A 19,802-nucleotide genomic window follows, 5' to 3' on the forward strand; every position below is an offset into this window, starting at 1 on the left:
TATTTAAAGTGTAGCCAACTTAGTTATTTGCTTGCTAACAAGTTAGAAAGAACAGTTGCACGGTTATGAATACACCCTCCTGTCCTTCTCCAACTGTTTGAACAACAAAGCCTGTTCACTTTGTTTAGATATTGAAATCAAGTGGCCAACCTGGATAAGAAGATGCTTAGTCTATTTCTTAGAATGAGAACGAGTTGCCAATTCCTTATATAAATGCATATTTTTATGCTTATTGCACATTTTCTAAAACGGTTGTTTGTTCTGGAGTGGAATATTGGGTGTGTTGCAGTACCTCAGTAGTACCTGCAGATGGAGTCCTAGGTCTGTACATGTGTGATTGAGCCTTACCATAGGGTTTTCTTTCTGTTTCTCTCCTTTTTTGCCCTTTTCATCCGTCCACTCAGTCGTAGTAAACAAAATGTTTGAGGTACTTGAGCATCTTCTAACCTCTCAAAGTGTGATGCCTCCTGTTTGTCAGAGTTCCGTTTTTGATGTCTAATTTTCAAATCACTCGAGCAGGATCGTTTTAACTGGAAATAACTTCCCAATTTCATTTTAAGTGATTCTAATATGTATTTTATCATTAGTACATTAGTGGTTGTAAGACCCCAACAAGATTAGTCAAACGTATAGATCGGATTTTAACATTGAAGCATTTGCTACATTCTTTGCTACTTTATTAAAAACATCTATACATACAGGAACTAAAAACAAAAAAACACTCAACGCTTCAATACTAGTCATTACGATCACATATAGCCTGTGAATTCAGTGGTTAAAGTGTCAGGTTTGGCTGTGATCAGGTGTACAGTCTCATAGAGATGTCAAACTAACCTTGACCCACCCCCCTGCTCTGTGATTGGACAGGAGGCCAAGCTCACCGACCAGCTCCCGCTCATCATCGTGTGTGACCGCTTCGACTTTGTCCACGACCTGGTCCTCTACCTGTACCGCAACAACCTGCAGAAATACATTGAGATCTACGTGCAGAAAGTAAGTCAAACTCGCACATTAGCAAGCATCTACGAGACTATACTTTGTCTACATTTCCAAAATGTACCAACTTTCAAACTTGATTCTCAGTTTCTAACTACAGAAAACTATATTTATTAGCGCACTCGAAAAACACACCCACACTCTAAATGCAGTGTCCAGGAATGTGTGCGCAGGATATTGACATGTATGTGTGTTAGGTGAACCCCAGCCGTCTGCCGGTGGTGATTGGAGGGCTTCTGGACGTGGACTGTTCTGAGGACGTCATTAAGAGTCTGATCCTGGTGGTCAGAGGACAGTTCTCCACTGATGAACTGGTGGCCGAGGTGGAAAAGAGGAACAGGTACAACAACCCCTTATCAGATGGCAAAAAAAAGAACTAGTACTTAGAGGGGTGAAATGTAGTTATGTCAGCCCCAAGCTCCCAACCTCTTCAAACACCAGAGTATCAGAACCAAAGTCTCTTTATAACTTAGTCTTTACTATACTAGCTGTGTTATCAGTAGTAGTCAGCAGGGTAATCTTTCTCTGTCCCCTCATTTTCCTCAGGCTGAAGCTTCTCCTGCCCTGGCTGGAGGCCCGTATCCATGAGGGCTGTGAGGAGCCCGCTACCCACAATGCCCTGGCCAAGATCTACATCGACAGTAACAACAACCCTGAGCGCTTCCTGCGTGAGAACCCCTACTACGACAGCCGCGTGGTGGGCAAGTACTGTGAGAAGAGGGACCCCCACCTGGCCTGCGTTGCCTACGAGAGAGGACAGTGTGACCAGGAACTCATCAATGTCAGTAGCCTGTTCTTCAACTCCTCTTATAGGAAATAGTTTCATATATAATTACATTTTTTTACAGAAAGGCATTGCGTGATAAATGATCTACATTGTTATGTATGATTTTAAAAAGCAATACTGGGGAGGTGAGAGCCTGGTGGAGTAACTGTGTTCTCTCGGTTTCCTCTCAGGTGTGCAATGAGAACTCTCTGTTCAAGAGTCTGTCTCGCTACCTGGTACGTCGCAGGGACCCGGACCTGTGGGCCAGCGTGCTGCTGGAGACGAACCCCTTCAGAAGACCACTCATCGACCAGGTAGGACCTCATCTTTCTGTTACTCTGTCCCCTCATTTTCCTCAGCTTCTCCTGCCCTGGCTGGAGGCCCGTATCCATGAGGGCTGAGGAGCCCGCTACCCACAATGCCCTGGCCAAGATCTACATCGACAGTAACAAACAACCCTGAGCGCTTCCTGCGTGCCCCCTACGACAGGCGTGGTGGGCAAGTACTGTGGAGAAGAGGACCCCCCACCTGGCCCTGCTACGAGAGAGGACAGTGTGACCAGGAACTCATCAATGTCAGTAGCCTGTTCTTCAACTCACTTATAGGAAATAGTTTCATATATAATTACATTTTTTTCAGAAAGGCATTGCGCGGATAAATGATCTACATTGTTAGTATGATTTTAAAAAGCAATACAGGTGAGAGTGTAACTGTGTTCTCTCTGTTTCCTCTCAGGTGTGGAACTCTGTTCAAGAGTCTGTCTCGCTACCTGGTACGTCGGGGAACCTGTGGGCCAGCGTGCTGGAGACGAACCCCTTCAGAGACCACTCATCGACTTCCTGTGCCAGCTCTGAACCAGGGTTGGGGTTGATTTCCTGTTCAATATATGAATTGTAAATTGACCTATGTTTTCTACGAGGATTTTTCAGTTAATTCATTGAATTTCAGTTCACTTCTTCAATTGACTCAATTGATAGTGGAATTGGGTTGCACCCTACTGTAAACAATAAAGGAGTTTGAGGTTCATGCATCTATTCATGACCCTATCTAAATCTCTTTTTCCCTCACTGTCAGGTGGTGCAGACCGCCCTATCTGAGACCCAGGACCCAGAGGAGGTGTCAGTCACAGTCAAGGCCTTCATGACTGCAGACTTGCCCAATGAACTCATTGAGCTACTGGAGAAGATCGTACTGGATAACTCCGTCTTCAGTGAACACAGGTAACAGAGCTCTTAGTGCTCTGATACCTGTGCTCACTGTAGGCTGGGCTGTCCATTGTGTGTCTTCTCTCTCGGTCTTCGCTCCATCTTCGTCATAGCTTTCAAAATCAATCAAATCAAACTTTATTTAAAGTTTAAAATCGCAACACACTTTACAGTGCATGTAAAGTAAGCTTTACGGCTTTACACATACAATTGCTTAACCTCACTATGGTGGATTATGGGATGGTGCATGATTATATGGTGTTTTTGTGTGTCGATGCTGAGGATAGTTTGTGTGTTGATCCAGAAACCTGCAAAACCTGCTGATCCTGACGGCCATAAAGGCGGACCGTACCCGTGTGATGGAGTACATCAACCGCCTGGATAATTATGACGCCCCGGACATCGCCAACATCGCCATCAGCAACGAGCTCTTCGAGGAGGCATTCGCTATCTTCAAGAAGTTTGACGTCAACACATCCGCTGTGCAGGTGAGAGATGAACCCTAACCCCCATAAACTCCATGGAGTAGTCATATCACACCTTTCTATCTCTTTTATGGCTGTCTCAATGTCAGTAGTCTTGTGTCGCTTGAGCTTCCATTTCCCCCTCTCCTTACGTTCAGTATCACTGATCTGAAAGTATTGGACAGGTGAAAGATAGGGGAGGGGATATCGGACAGGTGAAAGGTAGGGGATGGAGGTTGGGCTTTAACTTTTCCTGTTTATACTGAATGTATTATTACTTTATGTATTTCAGTTTTGTTTTTCGTGGCAGCCTATGGGTACATGTTTTCTAAACTTAAAAATGTAAATAGATAATGTACCTTTAAACTCCCCCCACCAACAAAAAAATACACTTAAATTAAGATGGTAAAATAAATCTAATAAAGGAAAGGTGTTGAGAAGAGGAAGCTAGTCAACATGATTGACACACACTGTCTGACTCCCTGTGATGTTGACTCCCCTCTTGTCTCTCCTCCCCAGGTTCTGATTGAGCACATTGGGAACCTGGACCGGGCCTATGAGTTCGCAGAGCGTTGCAACGAGCCGGCCGTGTGGAGCCAGCTGGCTAAGGCTCAGCTGCAGAAGGGCCTGGTCAAGGAGGCCATTGACTCCTACATCAAGGCTGACGACCCCTCTGCCTACATGGAGGTGGTACAGGCCGCCGACCAGAGTGGTAAGGATGGTGGGGCAGACCATAGCTGGGGGCAGGGTGGGATAATGGCCATTTGAATGGGTAAAATCACCAAAAGTCAGTAAATGGTCTGCAAAATTTCAAGCTGTTTTTGGTGACTTTCTGTAATCATCATTGGCTCACTGACTGACCTCAGGATCCAAGGTACTGTAACCTCCCAGCCTCTCTTAGCTGACTAATGGTTGTTCTGTGTGTGTGTGTGTGTGTGTGTGTGTGTTAGGTAACTGGGAGGACCTAGTGAAGTTCCTTCAGATGGCCCGTAAGAAGGCCCGGGAGTCCTATGTGGAGACAGAGCTTATCTTTGCCCTGGCCAAGACCAACCGCCTGGCTGAGCTGGAGGAGTTCATCAACGGACCCAACAACGCCCACATCCAACAGGTACTGTCAATACAACATGTACCGTACCTAATTAACTGCCCACTGAGTATGTATTCACGAGATGACTGATAGCGGGCACTGTTCTGAAGTCACTGTTCATTATGACACTGACTTTACAGCATTTCGGTAATATTTCAAGGACAACAACAAAAAATAGTTTTAGTGGGCATTGCAACGTAAGAACTAAAATATTCCAATGTTTTTAATTTTCCATTTTTGAAAAATGATTGGCTTCAGTTCATTTCATACAACACAGTGGTATGAAAAAAAAACATATTAATCGCTCAACTCTACACTACAAAGCAACACAATGTCGATTGTATAATGTATAGCTGGAGAAGATAATCCATTATCCCATGTTTTCAATATTGCTGATCAATCAGGTGTAAAGTTACTCCCGCATGAAGCCAATACATAGACATTGTAATAGTCACGATCACTAAATTACTCTTAGTACAAAAGCCTAAGACTAGATTCACTCTACTATAAAAAACATGGGTTCCCCGGTGGCCTTTTTTTTATGGGTTCCCCGGTGGCCTTTACACAATATGTCATGTAGGTACTAGGCTGGCTGCTAGCTTTAACTACATTCATTGTCAATGCACAATATTTGTTCAACAGTTGAAAGGACTAGAAAATCCAGAAGAACAGCAGTTCAATTGTACATACACACAATATACAGACATTTGCTAACATGCATTGCTATGGTTACACAGTACCACAAGCTGTCAGGAGCGGTCTGTCTCAGATAGAAAAAGTTCATTTTGGTGCTTCCATATCAAATGTTTTCCAACATGCCTTGAATTGGTGCTGGCTGCATCCATATGCCGCACATTGTGACATTGTTGACAAGTTGGCTATTTTAATGTGGGGATATAATTTTTCCCCTGAATAGCATCCATTAATCAAAGCCCTGAAAGGAGGAGTAGGATTATGGTGGCCTGGTGGCTTCAAAAACTCTTATTGGCAAAGACCTAGGGTCAGCGATCCAGGATTTTAATACGCCGTTGCATAACAGGCACTGTTACTATAGGCCTGACTGCATACAACAGGTAGTGTTACTGTAGGCCTGACTGCATACAACAGGTAGTGTTACTGTAGGCCTGACTGCATACAACAGGTAGTGTTACTGTAGGCCTGACTGCATACAACAGGTAGTGTTACTGTAGGCCTGACTGCATACAACAGGTAGTGTTACTATAGGCCTGACTGCATACAACAGGTAGTGTTACTGTAGGCCTGACTGCATACAACAGGTAGTGTTACTGTAGGCCTGACTGCATACAACAGGTAGTGTTACTGTAGGCCTATGACTGCATACAACAGGTAGTGTTACTGTAGGCCTATGACTGCATACAACAGGTAGTGTTACTGTAGGCCTATGACTGCATACAACAGGTTTTATTCAATGGGAAATATAAACGGTGATGTGATTTTTCGCTCCTAGTTTGTTTTCCCGAACAACTCCTTATGTAAGATGTTGATTGACAGTCATACGATTCTCCTCACCTAAGGTCGGCGACCGCTGTTATGACGAGAAAATGTACGATGCGGCCAAGTTACTGTACAACAACGTGTCCAACTTCGGCCGCCTGGCGTCCACCCTGGTTCACCTCGGGGAGTACCAGGCGGCGGTAGACGGGGCGCGCAAGGCCAACAGCACTAGGACCTGGAAGGAGGTGTGCTTCGCTTGCGTGGATGGGAAGGAATTCCGGCTGGCCCAGATGTGTGGCCTCCACATCGTGGTGCATGCTGATGAACTGGAGGAACTCATCAACTACTACCAGGTAAGACTGATGCACACACACACACACAACCCACTCTGTCTCGATGCACCTTATCCTCCTTGCTGCCAGACGCTGTCAAGGTTGTTTGTATTAAATTTGTGTTCAGTGTAGTCGACTTGAAAAATCTTAATTTCGTCCACCTCTCTCCACACACCCGACAATCAAATTTGGTGCTTTAGAACCTCTTAATGCTTTTCCTTCTACAAACACTCAACGACCTTTAACCAATCCCCCCCATGTTCAGGACCGTGCTTACTTTGAGGAGCTGATCACCATGCTGGAGGCAGCCCTGGGGCTGGAGCGGGCGCACATGGGCATGTTCACTGAGCTGGCCATCCTCTACTCCAAATTCAAACCCCAGAAGATGAGGGAGCACCTGGAGCTCTTCTGGTCCAGAGTCAATATTCCAAAGGTTCTGCGGGCGGCGGAGCAGGCCCACCTGTGGGCGGAGCTGGTGTTCCTGTACGACAAGTACGAGGAGTTTGACAATGCCATCATCACCATGATGAACCACCCCACAGACGCCTGGAAGGAGGGCCAGTTCAAAGACATCATCACCAAGGTACCAGTCATTGCTGCATAGGAACTATGACGAAGCTTGACTTAATGTGATATTGTTCAGTGTTTCTTTTTAAATTACATTGAAACCTCTCAATACACTTACAGTTATTAAACCATTTAAAATGTTAAAATTGTACATATGCATGCATATTGGCTTCTCTTCACAATAGTTTCATACATGACAATCTCTCTTTCCTGTGACTGTGTAGGTGGCCAACGTGGAGCTGTATTACAAAGCAACTCAGTTCTATTTGGAGTTCAAGCCGTTGTTACTGAATGACCTGCTCATAGTGCTGTCCCCCAGACTGGACCACTCCCGTGCTGTCAACTTCTTCAGCAAGGTGAGACGAGCTCTCTGTCCCCCCTATCTGCCAACACAGGAAACTGAATCATTTGATACCTTTTATAGTAGTTACTCTAAGACTGAAACAATATGTATAGTACAGTGCACTCTGCTTAAAGTGAAAGCAGTTCTAGTAATCAATGGTGTGTGTGTGTGGTCCAGGTGAAACAGCTGCCCCTGGTCAAGCCCTACCTGCGCTCAGTACAGAACCACAACAACAAGTCTGTCAATGAAGCACTTAGCAACCTCTTCATCACAGAAGAGGACTATCAGGTTTGTGGTCAATTTCTTTTGTTGGTTACATTGTCAAGCAAGGAAGACTGACACATTTTCCATCGAATATTTTTTTTTATGTAGGACTAGGCTTAGAGATACTACAGGATTTGGTCAATTAGGCCTTTTCTATTTCCCCAGTCAGATTAACTCGTGGATACCCTTTTGTCTCTGCGTGCAGGTTGAAGTTTCTAAGTAGTGTTAGCACAACGATAACTGCTAGCATGCTAGTAGATGCCATAGACTCCGTCATTGCGTTGAGGTAGTTTCACAAGCTAATATTAACTTCCTTCATAATGGATGCAGGCACATACAAATGGTATCCATGAGTTGATCTGACTCTAAGGAAGTAGATAAAAGGATACTTATTATTGCCAAAGTAAGTATCCCTTTAATCTGGGTCTGGCGAACTGTCTCTATATACAGTAACATTTCTATTACCTTTACGTGAAACCAGTGTTTATTGCTTCACTGAACAACAAAGTAACTCCTTCCTCATCCTTTCTTCCCTCTGTGGTCTCAGGCTCTGAGGACGTCTATAGATGCCTATGACAACTTCGACAACATCTCGCTGGCCCAGCGCCTGGAGAAACACGAGCTGATGGAGTTCAGGAGAATCGCTGCGTACCTCTTCAAGGGTAACAACCGCTGGAAACAGAGTGTGGAGCTCTGCAAGAAGGACCGACTCTACAAGGTAATCATTCATTCCCTTCTCCTTACCAGGGCTTGTTTCTCCTTAGACTGCCATTCACTGGGGAAAGTGCCATTGTCATGTAATGTAATTTGTTAGGAGAGAGGTGGATAATGGGAATTATTTTCTGGTAAATTTAGTGGTTAAGATTGTTGGTGTACTTTGTTGCAAATCAGAAATTCTCAATGGGATATTAAAGTTATGCCTAGGTGGAATAAATCCTATACTTTCTAAAGCATTACTAGATTACACCACACCAGCCACTTTGTCTTGGTATCTACCTTCCCCTCTAAAGTATCAAGTCACTTTCCTGATCTTGAACCTCCTCCTCATAGTTCCCATTTTCCTCCAGGATGCCATGCAGTACGCGTCAGAGTCTAAGGACACGGAGCTGGCTGAGGAGCTGCTGGGCTGGTTCCTGATGGAGGACAAGAAGGAGTGCTTTGCCGCCTGCCTTTTCACCTGCTACGACCTGCTGAGGCCAGACGTGGTGCTGGAGACTGCCTGGAAGCACAACATCATGGACTTCTCCATGCCCTACTTCATCCAGGTCATGAGAGAGTACCTCTCCAAGGTTGGTAGCTGTTTGGACTTGGCTAGGTGGAGTGTTGAGTTGGCAAAGCGGTTTTATTCTATGTCTTCATTAAGGCATGCAACGGAGAATGTCAGTTTTATTCCATTTGGTGGCTAATGAACACGACCCAGGTCTGCTTTCAGAGGTAGTTGGGTGAACTGTCCCCTAATCATTGATCTAGGGTCTGTTTGGAATGTCTTACCCCAAAAGGTTAAAGTGGCAATCAGCAGTTGAAACAACAACAAATGAAGTCCCCGCCCCTGTTTTGCTAAAAGCTGAGGGACGAGACTGGAGAAATGTAACCACTCTCAAATTCATAGACAGAGCTATGGACTGACAACAAAATCATAGTTTTAACCATGTTTTGAGGTTATATGTTTACTTTGTTTACAATCATTGGAGTAAAGAAGCTGATATTGTGTTCTGATGGGGTATGACAGCGGACCTAAGCTCATGAAGCATTTAAGTTATATTCTTCACAAATCAATTGGTACACATTGTTAATTTTTAGGTCCAAAAAAAGGATGCAGCAACTGCTGATTTTGCCCCTTTAAGGTTAGGATTGAGTGAAAATAATCTGATCCTAAATACCATTGTCCACGTTGACCCAAAGCCATCCAAACACACTGCAGTGATCTTCTGTTACAGTCAACTGCTTTTAGCAGTTGGCCATGTTTGAAAAGCCACTTAGTCAGTAGCACAATACCTTATTTTTATATGGCAAGTTCAAATTCTACCAGAGATTCTTCAATGATTCCATTAGAACTCAGTCCAGCAGTCTAGACTTCGCAGCATGTGTGTTGTAATAGAAATATAATTACTGAAATCAGTAGAATATTATATTTAGAATATAATTATATGTGTGGCATGCCAGTAGACTCTAGAGGAAGACGGTTATTTATTTTGTTTTTCTATCAACTTGCCTTTTTAGTGCCTCGTCTCTTCTGTTTGTCTGAGTTTGATCAAGCTAAACAAACCTCTGCTCCGATGCCTTATACTCATGCCATTAGTTTGAATTCTCCTCTTTTGTTAACCATTTTACAGCTTTTTTGTTTACCCTTTCCATATCAAAGACAGTAATTGATTTATTTATTGTTTTAATGCGCTGACAAATTAAATTGAATCATCTGAAATTAAAATGGCATTTTAGTACAGTGCAAGTGTCTTGTTGATGCATTGTTTAAGGTGGTGTCCCCTCTGCTTTGAAACTATCTTTAGTTCCTCTCTAGAGTCCAGTTTGTTTTCTTGTCATTGATATTAAGTGCCAAGTAAGTGGTTTGTCATTAGATGCTGCATGTGGGATTGCTGTGACTTGAGCATGTCTGTCTGCACACCACCACAGCCATATCTACCTCTCCATCTACAGTACCAGTCAAAAGTTCAGACATACCCACTCATTCAAGGTTTTTACTTTATTTTTTACTATTTTCTACATTGACCTCAACTATGAAATAACACATGGAATTATGTAGTAACCAAAAAAGTGTTATATTTGGGTTTTCTTCAAAGTAGCCACCCTTTGCCCTTTGCCTTGATGACAGCTTTGCATTCTCTCAACCAGCTTCACCTACAATGCTTTTCTAACAGTCTTGAAGGAGTTCCCACATGCTGAGCACTTGTTGGCTGCTTTTCCTTCACTCTGCGGTCCAACTCATCCCAAACCATTGCAATTGGGTTGAGGTCGGGTGATTGTGGAGGCCAGGTCATCTGATGCAGCACTCGATCACTCTCCTTCTTGGTCAAATAGCCCTTACACAGCCTGGACATGTGTTGGGTCATTGTCCTGTTGAAAAACAAATGATAGTCCCACTAAGAGAGAACCAGATGGGATTGCATATCCCTGCAGAATGCTGTGGTAGCAATGCTGGTTAAGTTTGCCTTGAATTCTAAATAAATCACTGACAGTGCCACCAGCAAAGCACCATCACACTTCCTTTCTGCTTCATGGTGGGAACCACACATGTGGAGATCATCCGTTCACCTACTCTGCATCTCACAAAGACAGCGGTTGGAACCACAAATCTCAAATTTGGACACATCAGACCAAAGGACAGATTTCCACAGGTCTAATGGCCATTGCTAGTGTTTCTTGGCCCAAGCAAGTCTTCTTATTGTTGTCCTTTTAGTCGTGTTTTCTTAACAGCAATTCGACCATGAAGGTCTGATTGACTCTGTCTCCTCTGAGCAGATGATGTTGATGTCTGTTACTTGAATTCTGAAGCATTTATTCGGGCTGCAATTTGAGGCTGGTAACTCTAATGAACTCAACCTCTGCAGCTGCGGTAACTCTGGGTCTTCCTTTCCTGTGGCGGTCCTCATGAGAGCCTGTTTCATCATAGCCCTTGATGGTTTTTGCAACTGCACTTGAAGAAACTTTAAGTTCTTAATTGTCTGCATTGACTGACCATGTCTTAAAGTAATGATGGACTGTCATTTATCTTCTTATTTGAGCTGTTCTTGCCATAATATGGACTTTAGAAGGAAAGAAATTCCACACCTGTTAATTGAAATGAATTCCAGGTGACTACCTCATGAAGCTGGTTGAGAGAATGCCAAGAATGTGCAAAGCTGTCAAAGGTAATGGGTGGCTACTTTGAAGAATCTATTTTGATTTAACACTTTGGTTACTACATGATTCCATATGTGATACTTCATAGTTTGTCTTCCCTATTCTATAATACAGAAAATAATTTTAAATAGGAAAAACCCTTGAATGAGTAGGCGTGTTTAAATGTTTAAATAGTATTGTTTATATGGATGATTTATAAAGCCGGGCACATTTAAGTTAGGCTATGGATTATAAACCTAATTAAGTAGATTTCCACTCTTCAATTTTCTTAGACAATTAGCCTAATGCAAGGGTTGTTTCCTAATCATTGCTGCTGCCTCCACCGCATTGTTTTCAATCCCAATATGCTGGTTAACTTCGCTATTGTGCACATACAGTAGCAACACAGGGAAAGATTGTTTCAGAGCCGCAGACAGTGACCGTATCCAATGCTGGAGAAAGCACATTTGTTATATATTATATAACCATATAGAATTTCAGTATGACATGTCTTAGTGATGGACTGTGCCATCCCCGTGGACTCCAATGGATTAGACTACTGAGACAGGCACGAATCAGACCGGTGTGTTGTGCGCCTTAACAAATGTACAAAATAATTTGACTGATCGACCAAACAATTGACCAGTCGACTAAATGGGGTCAGTCCTAAGCTACATATTACAGTGCATTCGGGAAAGTATTCAGACCCCTTGACTTTTCCTAATTTTGTTACATTAGCCTTATACCCTGACCATACCGCGAGTGTTGCAAAATAAATGTAGGTATCTGTTATTCAATTATTGCACCCACACTGCTCGTGCGGGTCTGCTTTGCCAAGGGCTGAAATAGAAGTCAATCCTATTTGACGCAGATCGTGCTGCAAGTCCTGCCAAAGTTTGTTTTTATATTTTAACCTGCGTGTCGTGATCGCGTTTGGTGTAGGGGAACAAAATCAATTTATGCACGATGGCGCACAGCCGGTTTGGGTTCTGTGTTATTCTAAAAATGGATTAAATAAAACAATTCTCAGCAATCTTCACTCAAATACCCCATAATGACAAAGTGAAAACAGGTTTAGTAATTTTTGCAGATATATTGAACAAAAAAGATACCTTATTTACATAAGTACTCAGACCCTTTGGTATGAGACTTGAAATTGAGCTCGGGTGCATCCTGTTTCCATTGATTTATCCTTGATGTTTCTACAAAGTTATTGGAGTCAATCTGTGGTAAATTCAATTGATTGGACATGATTTGGAAAGGCACACACCTGTCTATGTAAGGTCCCACAGTATGTCAGAGCAAAAACCAAGCCATGAGGTCGAAGGAATTGTCAATAGAGCTCCGAGACAGGATTGTGTTGAGGCACAGATCTGGGGAAGAGTATCAAAAAATGTCTGCAGCATTGAAGGTCCCCAACAACACAGTGGCCTCCATCATTCTTAAATGGAAGAAGTTTGGAACCACCAAGACTCTTCCTAGAGCTTGCCTCCCAGCCAAACTGAGCAATGGGGGGAGAAGGGCCTTGGTCAGGGAGGTGACCAAGAGCCCGATGGTCACTCTGACAGAGCTCTAGAGTTCCTCTGTGGAGATGGGAGAACCTTCTATAAGGACAACCATGGTTTCAACCATGGCCTGATGAAACCAAGATTGAACTGGCCTGAATACCAAGCGTCACGTCTGTAGGAAACCTGGCACCATCCCCACATTGAAGCATGGTGGCAGCATCATGCTGTGGAGATGTTTTTCAGCGGCAGGGACTGGGAGTCTTGTCAGGATTGAGGGACAGATGAATGGAGCAAATCAGAGATCCTTGACGAAAACCTGCTCCAGAGAGCTCAGGACCTCAGATTGAGGTGAAGGTTCACCTTCCAACAGGACAATGACCCTAAGCACACAGCCAGGAGTCTGTAAATAAGCAAAAATGTATACAAATCTGTTTTGGCTTTGTCATTTTGGGGTATTGTGTGTAGATTGATCAGGGGAAAAAAATAATACATTTTAGATTAAGCTGTAATGTAACAATGTGGAAAAGTTCAAGGTCTGAATCCTTCTGAAGGCACTACATGTATTATATGGCTCTCTAGGCCAGCCAATGGAGGATGCTAGTTCTAGCATGTCTGTCTATCAATAGAACAGGGCTAATGCAGTCTGGACTGCTCTGCTCAATATTTTAGTACTGCTGTACACTAGCCTACTAAATTGAAAACATTTTGCCAATTTTCATATTTGGCCAGCACAGTAGAAACTATTTTGATTCATGTAAATGTGAGTGAAAAAGATAAGTATTGTAGTTATCTTAAACAATATTTATTAGGATGGAAAGGATAGTTTAACAATTAAACTATAAATATTCAGAAATTGTTAGACTTCATTTGACAGGAGTGTTACTGTATTTTCTACAGTGTATATTTGGTTGCCTGTCTCTGTATGCTGTCTCAGCCTGCTCTCTCTGCACAATGGGAAACTGATTTTCATTATCTAAGCTGCGCTTCTTGAATTCCCTTCCAGGTTAATGCAATTAAGGAAAAGGTGAAAGTCTATTCCTATATTCCATCTCTTTATTTTTGTTAATTTATCTTGAAGGACTGCAACCTCAGGAATCTGCATGAGTTTTATTTTAAGTCTCATCTATTACACTATCATTTATCCAAACACCCACACACCGAGTAGTGTCCTCTCAAACGGACTCTCACCGACTGGGCAGCCAAGCACTGTAGTAGATCTATAGTTACTCAACAATGACAACCCTTAGTCTGAGGAAGACTACCAACGACGCCATTGGTTTCCAGTCCTGACCTTTCAACCCACTAAAGCACCCTTGATGCTCCAAGAGTGTCTGAGAGAAAAGTTAATTTTGTAGAATAAGTTGGAACGCCTTTTAATGAACTCCGTCTTGAGTCTCCACATACTGCCGGCACATAGTTAAGACCTTTTTTCAAAAAGGACTGCAAACGAGTTGGAGACTGCATTTAACCATAGTACTAAAACTGTGAGCCAATCAATTCATTGTTTGTGAAGAGAATGCAGTTTTTTCAAAATGTTTCAGAAATTACACATTTTGTAGTGAAGACATTTAAGTAATAAGGCCTGAGGTAAATGGCCAATATACCAAGGCTAAGGGCTCTTATGCACGACGCATCGCGGACTGCCTGGATACAGCCCTTAGCTGTGGTATATTAGTCTTATACCACAAACCCTTGAGGTGCCTTATTGTGATTATAACCTGGTTACAATGTAATTAAACCAGTAAATAGTACTTTGTCATACCCATGGTTTATGGTCTGATACCACGGCTTTCAGTCAACCAGGGCTCGAACCACCGGGTTTACAATTAACTGTCATGTTTGTATTGGAAGCTGAGCAACAACAAAAAAATCAGTCTAAGTACATTTTTCACGGGCAGTAACTGGAAAGTGCATTCCTTCACGGACATTTACACTATCTAGGAGAGTATGTACTGTATGTTTAGTTTCTTCAGAAAGTATTCACACCCCTTGACCTTTTCCACAAATTGGGATTAAAATGGATTTAAGTCTTAACGATCTACACAATTTAGTTTGAAAGATTAATGAAAAATAAAACTAATCTTGATTTATATTAGTATTCAACCCCCTGAGTCAATACATGTTAGAATCACCTTTGGCAAAAATTACAGCTGCGAGTCTTCTTTGGAAAATCTTTCTTCAAGCTCTGGTTGATGATCATTGTCATACAGCCATTTTATGTCAAAACTGTAACCAAGCCACTTGGGAACATTCAATGTCGTCTTGGTAAGCAACTCCAGTGTATATTTGGTCTTGTGTTTTAGGTTATTAACCTTTAGAAAGGTGACTTCATCTCCCATTTTCTGTTGGAAAGTAGACTGAACCAGCTTTTCCTCTAGTATTTTGCCTGTGCTTAGCTCCGTTTTCCTTTTATCCTTTTTATCCTTGCCAATGACTAGAATACCCATAACATGATGCAGCCACCTCCATGCTTTAAAATATGAAGAGTGGTACTCAGTAATGTGTGCTGTTGGATTTGCCCCAAACATAATGCTTTGTATTCAGGACGAAAAGTAAATTTATTAGCATACAGGATGCATGTTTTGGAATATTTGTATTCCTTTTCACTCCATCGTTTAGGTTAGTAGTGTTGAGTAACTAGTTGGTCCATCCTGTTTTCTCCCATCACAGCCATTAAACTGGAACTGTTTTTAAAGTCACCATTGGCCTCATGGTGAAATCCCTGAGTGGTTTCCTACCTCTCCAGCAACTGAGTTAGGAAGGGCACCTGTATCTTTGTAGTGAATGGGTGTACTGATGCACCATCCAAAGTGTAATTAATAACTTCACCATGCTCAAAGGGATATTCAATGTCTACCGTCATTTATTTTGACCCATCTACCAATAGGTGCCCTTCTTTGCGAGGCATTGGAAAACTTCCCTAGTCTGTGGTTGAAATTCACTACTCGACTGAGGGACCTGAACAGATACTTGTGTGTGGGGTAATCATAAAAATATTAAATCTTCTCCACTATTGTGAGTCCATGCAACTGTGACTTGTTATGCACATTTGTACTACTGAATGTGTTTAGACTTGCAATAACAAAGGGGTTATATACTTATTGATTTTATTTGTATTGTGTGTAGATCAGTGGCACAATGTGGAAAAAGTCAAGGGGTATGAATACTTTCTGAAGGCAATGTATGTTTGTGAGAGAAACGGGTAATGGTACCTGCACTTTTGGAAATGTTCTCTGGTTTTAAAATATGCATGTGATAAGAGGCCATGCCATTGAGTAGCTAGGAGACATTGCTGTTGGCTGATGGGAATAAGGGTCCATGAGTGGCTTGACTACAAATCATCCCAAGCTTTCACTCCCTCTGCGCTGTAGTACTTATGCCTCTTTCATGCACACTGTTAACCAGCTCTAACAACTACTGTAGCATGTTGCTCTTCTCCTTTCAATGAAGCATTGGCTTGTTGGGATTTTGTGGGAAGAGATTTACTGATGGTAGTTACTTACTTTCCTAACAGGAAGTATGGAGGGAATTAAACTCACTTTAAACAGAGAATCACAGCTAAACATAGTGAAGAAAAAGGGTGTATTTTAATTTGCTCAAAATGCATCTTGCCAACACAATTTAGTTTTCTTCCTAACAACGTTTGGAAAGCTGCTAATGTTACTGCTATGCTTAAAACGTCACTCCCAGGATTGGAGTAAGTGGGCTGATATTGACAAGCTATAAACTAAGTATGTTAGATTTATGAGGAAGGTTGAATGGTTCTTAGATAAATCAGTGAAAATACCATCGGGTAGTTGGCATTCCTGCTTTTGTAGGCCTGATTCATACTTGATATGGGTTTAGTTTTCTACATACATAGCAATGTATATCTGAAAACTTCAAGTACAGATTGGTGGCTGAATGGAGGGACCAAAGTCAATGGAGTCTTTCTCCAGTCACGCATATCTTAATGCTCATTTTTCTTCACTAGTTTTAAATGTATGTCGACGAGGCAGCTCACAGCAGCCTTTTATGTGTTAAATAAAAATCACCTAAAATGTACACACTTTACACACCGGGAACGGTCTTGTCCATCAATCACTTAACATTTCATTTAACTACTAAATGAAAGAGTCGATGAATGAAGACTTTCCAGCACATTAGTCTAAGGCCTGCCTGCTTGTAGCTGTGTTTCATTGTTCTTTTTGACCTTTATTCCAGGTGGACAAGCTGGAGACCTCAGAGTCCCTACGGAAAGAGGAGGAGCAGGCGACAGAGACCCAACCCATAGTCTATGGTACCTCGCGCATCATTCACTACTAGTGTTGGGGGTACCATGTTACAAAAGTACCAACTCAAATTGTATTGGTCACATACACATGGTAATGCGAGGGTAGCGAAATGCTTGTGCTTCTAGTTCCGACTACCTTATACACAAATGTAAAAGGATGACTAAGAATATGTACATATAAATATGGATGAGCGATGGCTGTGGCATAGGCAAGATGCAGTATATACATATGAGATGAGTAATGTAGGATATGTAGGCATTATTAAAGTGGGGTTATTTAAAGCTTGTCTGCGCATGCACTGAGGACGCGGCTAGGGATACCGACCGTGGCACTGTATTGTCCTCAAATTCTGCCATCAATCCTCTGGTTATGGAAGGTTTTTATAGTCACAGTGGATACAACATCACCGATGCACTTGCTAATAAACTTGTTCAGTCAGAGTCAATGTTATTGTCTGAGGCTACCCGGAACATATCCCAGTCCATGTGATCGAAGCAATCTTGAAGCATGGAATCCGATTGGTCGGACCAGCATTGGCTTGACCTGAGCACGGTTGTTTCCTGTTTTAGTTTCTGTCTATATGCTGGGAGCAACACAATGGAGTTATGGTCAGATTTGCATCACGGAAGTTAGAGGAGCAATGGTCCAGAATACGACCAGCCAGTGTCGCGCATTCGATATGCTGATAGAATTGACTAAACCCAGCTACAATAAATGCAGCCTCAGGATATGGTGTCCAGTGAAGTTCTTTCAGGGCCGTCGAGTTATCTGCTTGGAAGGGGATATACATGGCTGTGACTATAATTGAAGAGAATTCTCTTGGTAGATAATGCGGTCGGCATTTGATTTGTAAGGAATTCTAAGTCAGGTGATTACTTTACATAATCAATTAAAGTAACACGTAACCTTTACCTCTACCGGGTGTGTTTCCATGATTCAATCTCAACTTGTTTCCTCATTTAGTTCTCGAGTGGAGAAAGGTTGTTTGGCAGCAGCAGCCCATAGAAATGTATAGAGGGTGCACCTTTAATCTTTGCCATTGATCGGTTCTGTGAAAGCAAAGCCCCATAGAGGGCTTTTCTGTGTAGTGGTAAGTGTGTCCTCTATACATCTCAATGGGGCCGTGTAAGTGCAGTCTATAACCAGAAGAGTCCATCTGTACAGTTGTATTTTAAAGTAACATTAACTGATCAACACACTTGAACGGAGACCATGTACAGCTGTTCACACTGACTCCTCATTACCTAGCCTTTTGTACAGCAAGTAGTAAAGTTGACTCGAAGACAAAAAGTACATGGTAATGAGAAATGTACATTTTTTGGGGGGTGTTTATTGGTGACATGCATATGTGTATAGGGCTGTCTCGGAATCACAATTTTGAGATTCGTATCATTCATAATAGTTGCTGTGTCAAAACGCTGGTATTTCTCCTAACAGGTCCTGGTCATTTAAAATGCCGAGCCAACATGTTTTCAGCATTATGTTTTTGTCCATAACTGATCAAAACTCACTTCCTTGTCCTTCTGCAGCAGAAAGGCGATAGTCAAGTCAAGAACAACACATTTAAGCTTCCTTGTGGTTAGTATGTCTGACTTAGACATATGCCAGAGTCAAAATTGGTTTGAATCTGGCCCACTGCCCTTTGACTCTCTCTCCAGTCTCTCTGTTCTATAAAAAAACTGAAAAAAGATTAAAGGAGCATTGCCCCACTCCTTCCTTGGCACTCTGGAATGTTGACAGTTGCGCTGTGTCTTGTACGCCATGCTAAAACAATTTTGTGAATGAGTAAACAAATCAAATCTGAATAGATTCTAATCTAATACATGTGTAACTCTCCTCCAGGCACACCCCAGCTGATGCTGACTGCTGGCCCCAGTGTGCCCGTACCCCCACAGCAGGCCTATGGCTATGGTTACCAGGCCCCTGCGGGCTATCCCCAGGCCCCTCAGGCACAGCCAGGCTTCGGCTACAGCATGTGAAGGCCCTTCTGGTCCGGAGCAACCCTGGAGCCCATCCTTCATCCCCCTCAACCCTCCACTCAGCTCAGTCCTTCACCAGCCATTACCGTCTTCTACTCGCAACATACAGGGGATTCCAACAAGCAGTTATTACTCTGTTTTAATTATCGTTTTCCTTTTTGTCATGAAGGACTCAATTTAATTTCCATTGTCAAAGAAAAGGATTGGATGACAAGGATTTTTTTTCCCACATTCCATTATATTTACTAATGTTAATTTGTCCATTTTTATTTTTATGTACAATGAGGGGGCTTGTGGGAAGAGCGAGTCCTTAATAAAGGTTGTTGTGAAGCATCTGATTTGCACTCTGTAGTGAGAAACTCATGTAGATGTGTGAGCAGCTTGTTCTGTCAGTCTGTAAAATGCATTTAATTATTGTATATTCAGAAACTAAAGTTACAACGTTCTATATTTGAACACGACTGTCGCTTCCATGAACCACAAACCAACTAGAAACACTACGTACAATACCAGTAATGACCTACACAAGGTTGAAGGGGTTGTATAGCTCTCGAGAGAGAAGAAAATTGATTTAAAAATGCATAGACATGATTTCCATCCTTCCCATTCCAAGCATATGCACATTCTCCAGTCAGACCGTGCGGTGTAGAGATTAACTCTGCTGCGTGTCACAAACATTTCCTCGTGCTGTAAAGAGTGCTCTTGTGTGGGACCATTCCATTTAG

At 42.5% G+C, this 19,802-nt stretch overlaps 1 protein-coding gene across 2 annotated transcripts in view; it reads left to right on the forward strand.

The window, feature by feature from the left end:
- Window positions 1–19,410, forward strand: part of LOC123998623 (clathrin heavy chain 1) — a 63,807-nt gene extending 44,397 nt beyond the window's left edge. For both annotated transcript variants that reach the window (XM_046303666.1, XM_046303667.1), the window contains 16 exons: window positions 868–993; window positions 1,194–1,336; window positions 1,543–1,777; window positions 1,954–2,076; window positions 2,837–2,982; window positions 3,272–3,455; window positions 3,951–4,143; window positions 4,382–4,539; window positions 6,054–6,326; window positions 6,571–6,888; window positions 7,097–7,228; window positions 7,393–7,503; window positions 8,027–8,197; window positions 8,547–8,768; window positions 17,028–17,103; window positions 18,941–19,410. In XM_046303666.1, the coding sequence (XP_046159622.1) occupies window positions 868–993; window positions 1,194–1,336; window positions 1,543–1,777; window positions 1,954–2,076; window positions 2,837–2,982; window positions 3,272–3,455; window positions 3,951–4,143; window positions 4,382–4,539; window positions 6,054–6,326; window positions 6,571–6,888; window positions 7,097–7,228; window positions 7,393–7,503; window positions 8,027–8,197; window positions 8,547–8,768; window positions 17,028–17,103; window positions 18,941–19,077 (2,748 nt within the window). In that variant the 3' untranslated portion in view covers window positions 19,078–19,410. The remainder of the gene's footprint in view (window positions 1–867; window positions 994–1,193; window positions 1,337–1,542; window positions 1,778–1,953; window positions 2,077–2,836; window positions 2,983–3,271; window positions 3,456–3,950; window positions 4,144–4,381; window positions 4,540–6,053; window positions 6,327–6,570; window positions 6,889–7,096; window positions 7,229–7,392; window positions 7,504–8,026; window positions 8,198–8,546; window positions 8,769–17,027; window positions 17,104–18,940) is intronic.
- The last annotated feature ends 392 nt before the right edge of the window (window positions 19,411–19,802 follow it).

Source organism: Oncorhynchus gorbuscha, linkage group LG16 (genome assembly GCF_021184085.1).
Source record: "Oncorhynchus gorbuscha isolate QuinsamMale2020 ecotype Even-year linkage group LG16, OgorEven_v1.0, whole genome shotgun sequence".
In the NCBI taxonomy this organism is placed as follows: Eukaryota; Metazoa; Chordata; class Actinopteri; order Salmoniformes; family Salmonidae; genus Oncorhynchus; species Oncorhynchus gorbuscha.